The 10,133-nt window shown below is 33.2% G+C and overlaps 1 protein-coding gene across 1 annotated transcript in view; it reads right to left on the bottom strand.

Moving 5' to 3' along the window:
• Positions 1 to 7,400: 7,400 nt before the first annotated feature.
• LOC106470939 (regulating synaptic membrane exocytosis protein 3-like) overlaps positions 7,401 to 10,133 on the bottom strand; it is a 10,001-nt gene continuing 7,268 nt past the window's right edge. Inside the window, exon 5 of the mRNA XM_022399583.1 lies at positions 7,401 to 7,846. Coding sequence (XP_022255291.1) covers positions 7,688 to 7,846 — 159 coding nt within the window. The 3' untranslated portion in view covers positions 7,401 to 7,687. The remainder of the gene's footprint in view (positions 7,847 to 10,133) is intronic.

Genomic DNA, 10,133 nt, shown 5'->3' with positions numbered 1-10,133 from the left:
AAAATGCGACTGTAGCTTTCTTCCCCAAAACGTTGTCTTCAAAATAAGGGTCCGTCTTATACACCGGTGCGTCTTATATTCCGAAAATACGGTATATAATGTACCTGGCTTAAATAACAATAAACATCTCAGTTGATGTACCAATTTTGACGTATATACAAACAGTCTAGAACTAGAACCAAAATGCTATTTCTTAGGTTTTGAACGTAAAACCAAATGTTAATAATTGTTGTACATTTTTCAGTTGTATTATGGTCACTAATAATGCACTTAGTGTACTGAATAAGTGAATCTCCGAAATGACTTGGAAAACCCTTTCCGTTTTCAACTTTAATTTCTCGTTGTTTTTCACATATATGACTGCTCTTTCAAACATTTAATTAAAACTTAGCAGCGGTGGAAGCATTCTTTTGGATTTTCAAGTTAACAAACATAAAATTGAAAAAAAGGATTAAACTAATAAAACCTTAATAATAGTTAAAATGGTTCTTTGTAACCCGTAGTTAAGTCTACCAAGAAACCAAAACTTCGTTAATTCAAAGTCAAATACACTAAAGACAAAAATATTTGAGCTAGTACTCATTCTACTCACACATAAATGTCATACATTCATATCTCTTGAAGATGGCGTTTCGCGACCGGTTAAAACGAGCTGTAAGGCCATACTTTAACTGGTACATCATTTTAAACTCCAAGTCTACTTAACCTATAATTAATCTGGAACCAAAACAAAATACTGAAGCTTTTATTTCAAAGAGTAAAATGGAACTCACGAGTTGTCAAACTGTATCACTTCCAAGCTTCAACAGAACGCGAAAACAAACATGATAATACTGGGAATTTTCAGGATAAAATGTAGAAATCTCTAGTGCCTGTTTAGTTATACTATATAATCCCAATTTTCAAAGAACGTCTTCTGTACTAAGAAAGAAGTGACATCGATACTGACCTAACGTTTCTCATGACGTAACACGGACGTTTGTGAACGGCTCACTAAAAAACGTTTACCTTTCAATACAATGTCTTCAAATTTGAATGAATTTTCAATTCTAGCTACCAAACTTGTAGATACAAATATCTAATTAGTTTAATTAATTAGTTTTATCAGCGACTTCCCATTCTTCAGCGTTTAGTGACATAGAGGTAATCAACTATAAGAACGTTTCTTTTAGCAATTTGAGGGGTGGTAGCTTTTTTTATAGGATATAACCGTTTAACTGTAACGTACATTTTGGTCAATTTGATTATAATCTTCTAAAATAAACTACCCTCAAGGTAAAATTTAGCGCCTTTTATAAATAATGAAAAGCACGAGTGATCAAATTTAATTTTTTTTTCACATATTTCTGACAGTCACGTTTATCAAAAAGTTTTAATTTTAATAGTTAACGGTAAAAACACAGTACAGTCTGTTTAGTACCGTATTGTAAAGGGAAAAGCACGTTTATTGACAAATTATTAAATTTAAAAGATACGGGTTAAGTTTCTTACATGATTAAAAATTGTAAAGGATTTTTAACGTGAGATTTGTAGAAAATGTTCAAATAGTTAATCCGAAAAAAAAGTATTTTCTCTAAAAACAAACTAATGTTTATAATTTCAAAAGTTCTGGGATTATGACCCGTAATTAAACACATTCTCTTTGTTTGTTAGACATATTTGTAAGTTCTTGAAAAGGGTAGATTGTGGCGTCATCTAGCGAAAGAATTCTCTATTTTAATACTCATGGCTAGAGTTTTTTTATTTACAGGAAATACAAAGTTTGAAAATAAATTAAACATCTCACACTTTGAGGCTAAGAAGATGCATCAAACACTGTTACTTAAAGCCGGCTCATTAATCCTCATTTCTGTTTAAAATCAGATTACAAAAAAAAAAAAAATCAGTAGATTTATTCCCATGTTGAATTTGGTATGACGCATAGTTTAAACAAGTTTCTTCGAAAACTTTAATAAATTCTGTTCACGTAACTTTTTAAAAATCTATACTAACTTCATATACTGTTGTTGATTTTTTTAGAACAATGGCTATCCGCATTCATAATGCATCACCCTCCATGTGACGTCAAATGAGGGTGGAAATAGGATTATAAAAAATACTTGGTCTATGAACACAAACATGCTGTTGGGATAAATTCAACGTTTCTTATTTATTTCTTGACCAGCACTGAGATTTATCCATCACATACAAAACCAGCACAGTATAAGATATGTAAAAAACATCTCGTATTTTTGTCAACAGATGGCGATATATTAACAATACAAACCGTAAGCACTGCACAAATAACACCAGAAGAAATAAATATATCAAAACAGTTTGGAGATGACAAGAAATGAATTTTCCAGCAAATATTAAATATCAAATTGACGATAACTATTTGTTAAATATTCATATATATATATATATATATAATACAAATACAATGTACATACATTATAAGTCCTTAACATATAGCGTCACATTACGTTATATTACGCAAAATAATATCACAATGTCCGATTTCACTAAACTATACGTATATTATGCATAGAGACACACTCACACATATATTCATAAAATATGAATACCGTAACAATGGCGGCACCTGTTAACAGATCATAAAGTTTGAAACTACCGACGATACGTTTTAACCACAATGGCACATCAAAGGCAGTTGCTAATGACGAGTGTATACAACATCATATTATTACCGACGATACGTTCTAACAGTTGCTAATGACGACTGCTATGTGTATACAACATCATATTATTACCGACGATACGTTCTAACAGTTGCTAATGACGAGTGTATACAACATCATATTATTACCGACGATACGTTCTAACAGTTGCTAATGACGAGTGTATACAACATCATATTATTACCGACGATACGTTCTAACAGTTACTAATGACGAGTGTATACATCATATTATTACCGACGATACGTTCTAACAGTTACTAATGACGAGTGTATACAACATCATATTATTACCGATAAATAATAATTAAAGAAAATGCAAGTTTTAAGAAATTGTTGAATTCGTTAAGCCTTTTCGTATTTGATTCGTGAATTCATTAAGCCTAAATAAGTGACGTCATCATTAAGTTTATGCACTCAAGTTTCTCTATTTTAAGAACTTTGACTGAATACACACTACAGCAAGGACCCCCCCGTAGAAACAAATTAGGGGGGTCAAGTAACTCAAGTTTCTCTACTTTAACATCTTTGACTGAATACACACTACAGCAAGGACCCCCCGTAGAAACAAATTAGGGGGGTCAAGTAACTCAAGTTTGAAAAGATTATGAAATCGAAATACAAATACCTTATGATTTTCCAATAACGTAGAAGAAGAATTTTACATATCTAATAATTTTTGTCTTTTTGAAAATCCAGTGGGGTCCTGGCCCCCTTCCTGCGGGCATCACAGTGTAGGTAAAAAAGATACACCACACTTCCTAGCGTTTTAAATACAGGTCCTTATAATTTAACTCTAGATAAGCAACGTGTTTTCTGATCAACCAAGTAAGGCACTGCTTAACATTACTCATCTTTACAACGTCTTTATTCGTAATTTACGAATTTCTAGCTATGATAATACTGTCTAACTGTTGAAATTGATAATAAGTTAACTTTTGTTGATAATGTGCACGACATTGTTTTCCGGTCTCTTTCGTCACTGTAAGATTCTTACCTCAGGGATAACAGAAAATGTTACATGCTAGCTTGTAAAAGATTTAACACAAATACAAACCAAATAAAATAGCAATAAACAAGGATAATATACTTTTTATAGTTGTGAATGATGTAATATATTAATTGTAAAGAGTACAGTACAATACATACTAGAAGGTATATTACAGAATACGGCGCGGCACATACTGTACAGCATAGTAAAGAATACAGTACGACGTATACTCTAAAGCAGTGCTTCCCAAACTTTTTCAGCTCGCGGCACACTTTTAATGTCCCAAACTTTGTGCGGCACATGTAAATAAGTCCGTATGGCAGGCCTAGTGATAACCTCCCTCACTAAGACAGGCAGAAATTACTGTTATACTGTGTATCAAGGTGAAAATAAATCAAATTTTACAAACTTATTAAATGAATAACAAATTTACATTACTGAATAAAAATTACTTAATAATTGCAAAAATATTACGCGACACACACTTTGGTTTAAAGCAATAGTTTGTTTGTTTGTTTTGAATTTCGCGCAAAGCTACACGAGGGCTATCTGCGCTAGCCGTCCCTAATTTAGCAGTGTAAGACTAGAGGGAAGGCAGCTAGTTATCACCACCCACCGCTAACTCTTGGGCTACTCTTTTACCAACGGATAGTGGGATTGACCGTCACATTATAACGCCCTAACCACCTGGCCATGCCGGGCCTAAAGCAACAGACGTGATAAGGATAATTCGCCTGACCACCAGGAAATTATGTAAGGATTGAGCTGGATATAAAAAACATAACTGAAATTGATTAGAAGACATTAATTAAAACTTCAAGTGTTAAGGATTTAATACACCAGGTAATAACACACAACAAGAAATGCTACTGGCTCAATTTCATTATATATATATATTTTTAATTTTGTCGTTAACGTCTATTTGCCTTTCGTTTTAGAGCAAATCCACATTGGACTATCTGCTGTGTCCACCGCAGGTATCGAACTCCGGATTTTAGCGTTGTAAGTTCGTAAGCTAACCGCTGTCCCATTGGGGGGACTTCCGTTAAGGAATTCAGTGAATTATAGAAAACAATTACAAAAAACCATAATCGGCAAATACCGAATTTATTTCTTACTTTTTACCAATACATAAACTGATTGAAATAATATTACAAATCTATTCATTAATGATATTACGGAAAAAATAACTTCATTCGCCCCGTTTGAGAATAAGTTAATTTTTAATATTAAATTTTTGTAACAGACGTTTAAGTGTTTTTTTGTCTTCAAACTTTTACGTAGTGTTTCACTAAAATGTATGGCCAGTCCTACTCTACAGGTTAGACATTTGGACCTCGTCTGTTGAAACGAAACAGAAAGTAAAACTAATGAAGTATTAGAACGTCCAGAGACATCTGCTGGATGTATGTAGGATATGCTACTTTGGACGTTTAATTATATCTGAGGGAAGGTTGGCAGATATTCTATCAAAATGTTAAAATTGGATGTGCGAGATGAAAACAGACTCATTTACCTCGATTACATTAAAAATGGATTCTAGACGAGAAGTTTGAATTAGGAAATCTGGTGTGACGAATAAAAAACAATGGAAAATCATAGTTGTCAACCCTCATGATTTGGGAGAACATCATGACTGTTTTTTCCTATCGTTCACACTAGATGGCAGCACAAATGATTACCCAGCCAAAGAAGCACAGCTGCAAGAAATAGCCTGCAAGCAGATGCATATCTTGATCGCTTTAGTTATATATGTTTTAAAGTCAGTTTATTTGTAATAGTACGATTATGTCTTCCATAGATACTGTCAACGAACGTACAACAACACTAATGATGTCTGAAGTTTTATGAATAGGCCTAAAATAACTAAATAACTGAAGACATATCTTTGTTAAATATATAGGTAAGCTTGAAATACTCCGAAAATTTTCAATGAATATTCCCCAAACAACGATCAATTTTTAATTTTACACACACACACACACACTCAACTTTATTTATTTGTTTTCTAGAGCAAATCTACACATATTTTGTCCACCACGAGGAATCGAACTCCAGATTTTAGTGTGATAAGTCCGTAAACTTACCGCTGGCCAACCAGTGGACCCAGGGGGATCACAACGACGCTATTCTCTGTCTCTCAAGTTAAAAATAACCTAAACGAGGGGGGGATTGAAGCTTATTATGATATTACATTTTGAAAGGGGTGACCACATAAATCTTTAATTAAATGTCAAGATTGTTGAAAATAATTTACAAGCTAAAGAGCTAATTAGATAACTATTTAAATTAACTGATGATGAACATAGAATTTTTCAATTCTAAACTCTCAAAAACTGAGGGTGGAAAACGCTGTTTTCTTTATGCAAAGCTACACAATGGGCTATTTGCACTCTGTCCACCACAGAGAATCGAACTTAGGATCTTAGCTTTATAAGTCCATAAACGATGGAAACGGACTAGCTCCTATCAAAAAATTCTAACACCAGGTGTCCATCACAAACCCGCTGTATTTTATATCGCTTTAGCACAACAAATTACTGTCGTCTTCTGCTTAGTGAATTGAAAAAAAAGAGAAAAAAAAACATATTAAAGTGAGAAAGTCATATTTTAGTTAACAACTGACGACAATACTTTACATCAAGACGAATACGTTATTTGAAATATCATAAAACAAGTCAAAGTCTTCTGGTTTGTACTGGAAAGACATTTCTCAATTTTGGAGTAATTACATCCATAAAACAAGTCAAAGTCTTCTGGTTTGTACTGGAAAGACATTTCTCAATTTTGGAGTAATTACATCCATAAAACAAGTCAAAGTCTTCTGGTTTCTCTGGAAAGACATTTCTCAATTTTGGAGTAATTACATCAGACATATATGTTCATTTAAAATATAATTCTCTCAGTTTACACGAAGTAAACTTCAAAGCTGGAAAAACAATGGTAATCAAATTAAAATATATTGAGTCAAATATGATTGTTCGGACGCAGTGAATGAATTTTAATCTGTACCGTTGACTTGCCCAGAAGGGTTCCCTAAACTAGAGTCTGAATTTTAGGGGAGGGCATAACAAATACAGAATACTGTTAAGGTACTCAATTTCTATATATTCATTGGTGGGGGTCCTCAATCAGGATGTGAAATGTTCTGAGGGTCCTATACTGAAAGGGTTTTGGAACTCATTAACTAGCTTGCTGGTTCGCCAGTTCTTGTGAGTGATAGTAAAGTTAAATAAAATAAAATGATAATATCCAGCATTAAAAATAAATAATTTTGTGTAGTTAATTCTTACCTAAAAATCTTATTTGTAAATGACTTAAGTAAAATGGATATTAATTACAGTTCATTTAGTTAATCTGATTCACACCATAACAGTTATTTTAGTTAATCTGATTCACACCATAACAGTTATTTTAGTTAATCTGATTCACACCATAACAGTTATTTTAGTTAATCTGATTCACACCATAAGTTATTTTAGTTAATCTGATTCACACCATAACAGTTATTTTAGTTAATCTGATTCACACCATAACAGTTATTTTTCATAGAATGATGATATAAGTAGTACCTCGACCACTAAATACATCTGTCGTATCCCAGCTAGCCTGATAAGCCATGGTATTATAAGAAAGGCCTCGTCGCCATTGGATATAGAATATGTAGTGTGGTTCACGTACTATATAATAAGATATTCTTCTTTGCTTTCATTCATAAGTTCATAGAATTAGATGCCAATCACAATTTTGGATTTAAAAATACTGAACACAAAATGGCATAAGACAAACAATAACTTTCCTGATTCCGTTGTTTTGTTCCATTAAAAGAATAGATCCCCCGTTTAATGTTATTGAGTTTTAATTATCATAAACCAATGAACTCAATCCTTCAAATCTGATTGGACAAGGTACTGTATGTGACAAAGGAATATGGCCAATAAGAGGCATCTGGTTGTAAACGGGTTAATTGGTGGCACACATATTGGCAAGGCGCTGAAGATTATTTTATGTAAAAATCAGGAAGATTCATTGGAATCCACCTCTGCCGGTATGTACGGATATAATGGATACCAGCATAGCATTAGTCTGGAGAAGTCTAATCTGTCTAGTTGGATCTCTACCGTTCCTAGAGGCTGGTTGTGCTCAAAACCTTTTTGTCGTTCCCATACCATTGCCTAGACATAAAGAAACCCATAAAATGTTAAGACTTTTATATTTGAAGAACCTCTAATCATGAATGATTCAAAAAACTTTTCAAAATAAATATACTTCATTTTACTTGTGAGGAATTGTTTGATTATTAATTTGCAAAATAGGTTATCTATGTGGGGCTTACTGAAAGAATTGATCCCCGAATTTTTACTGCAAGCACATGAAGCTTACAGCTGAGCCACTGGAGGACTGTTTCATGAAAAGTCTTTGTCAGGATGAAACAAAATTTAGCATCGAGTGCAAAGTAGGCCTAACGGAAACTGCGCCACTGGAATAAATTTCAGTGCAATCGAATGAAACGTAGGCCTAACATAAACTAAGCCTACTTTAACTTGCTTACACGGCGGATTTTATTTCTAAATTGTTAAAGTTTTGTTCCACACATCAAACTAAGTCATCTAGTATTAAACATAATAATATTTATAATAATATAATACAAAAATAATCCATCCAGATCTACCAAACCATATTTTCTCTTAACCTTTGCAATGTACGTTATATTAAGTCTGCTTAATGTTTTACATTTCAATGCCAAAAATAGTTAAACTTAATAATCCTTACAATGATGTCATTTTCTTTTGAAATCTTAAGTACATTTAGCATTTTAAAAGACGTCCAGCATCAGTCCATTTGGTAGCAGTGAATTTATATAGTCCAGCATCAGTGCATTTGGTATCAGTGAATTTATATGGTCCAGCATCAGTCCATTTGGTAGCAGTAAATATATATAGTCCAGCACCAGTCCATTTGGTAGCATTGAATTTATTTAGTCCCGCATCAGTCCATTTGATAGCAGTGAATTTATATAGTCCAGCATCAGTGCATTTGGTAGCATTGAATTTATATAGTCCAGCATCAGTCCATTTGGTAGCAGCGAAATTCTTTGTGTCATATTTATAGTACATAATAATAATAAAACAAAATATTGAATGTCGCAATTTCTGAATTTTCTTTTTGTACTGGTTTTTTAAAAAAACAAATCAAGATTTATAGAAATTTTAATCAGTTTGTTTCGACATTTTTGGCTTTTTAAGGTTAAACATTATGATGTTAGTACATTCATCTGGTCAAGTATTTCTAACAGCTTTAAAATTCTGAACTTCTTTAAATATTTTGGTTATTTGGGTGAAAGAAAAGTTTTTGATTGTTCTTATTTACATAAAACTCAAAACATGAGCAAAATATTATTCTACTGTAAATCAATAGCATGATTAAAATGGTAAGTTTATATATATTCACTGCTACCAAATGGACTGATGCTGGACTAAATAAATTCACTGCTACCAAATGCACTGATGCTGGACTATATATATTCACTGCTACCAAATGGACTGATGCTGGACTAAATAAATTCACTACTACCAAATGGACTGATACTGGACTAAATAAATTCACTGCTACCAAATGCACTGATGCTGGACTAAATAAATTCATTGCTACCAAATGCACTGATGCGGGACTTAATAAATTCAATGCTACCAAGTGGACTGGTGCTGGGCTATATAAATTCACTGCTACCAAATGGACTGATGCTGGACTAAATAAATTCACTGCTACCAAATGGACTGATGCGGGACTAAATAAATTCACTGCTACCAAATGCACTGATGCTGGACTAAATAAATTCACTGATACCAAATGGACTGGTGCTAGACTATATAAATTCACTGCTACCAAATGGACTGATGCGGGACTAAATAAATTCACTGCTACCAAATGGACTGATGCTGGACTAAATAAATTCACTGCTATCAAATGGACTGATGCTGGACTAAATAAATTCACTGATGCTGGACTAAATAAATTCACCGCTACCAAATGCACTGATGCGGGACTAAATAAATTCACTGCTACCAAATGGATTGATGCGGGACTAAATAAATTCACTGCTACCAAATGGATTGATGCGGGACTATATAAATTCACTGCTACCAAATGGACTGATGCTGGACTATATAAATTCAATGCTACCAAATGGACTGATGCTGGACTAAATAAATTCACTGCTACCAAATGGACTGATGCTGGACTAAATAAATTCACTGCTACCAAATGCACTGATGCTGGACTATATAACTTCAATGCTACCAAATGGACTGATGCTGGATTAAATAAATTCACTGCTACCAAATGGACTGATGCTGGACTAAATAAATTCACTGCTACCAAATGGATTGATGCGGGACTAAATAAATTCACTGCTACCAAATGGATTGATGCGGGACTAAATAAATTCACTGCTACCAAATG

The sequence above is a fragment of the Limulus polyphemus genome, unplaced genomic scaffold (assembly GCF_000517525.1).
Source record: "Limulus polyphemus unplaced genomic scaffold, Limulus_polyphemus-2.1.2 Scaffold4309, whole genome shotgun sequence".
In the NCBI taxonomy this organism is placed as follows: domain Eukaryota; kingdom Metazoa; phylum Arthropoda; class Merostomata; order Xiphosura; family Limulidae; genus Limulus; species Limulus polyphemus.
This window is presented reverse-complemented; position numbering and strand designations above follow the sequence as displayed.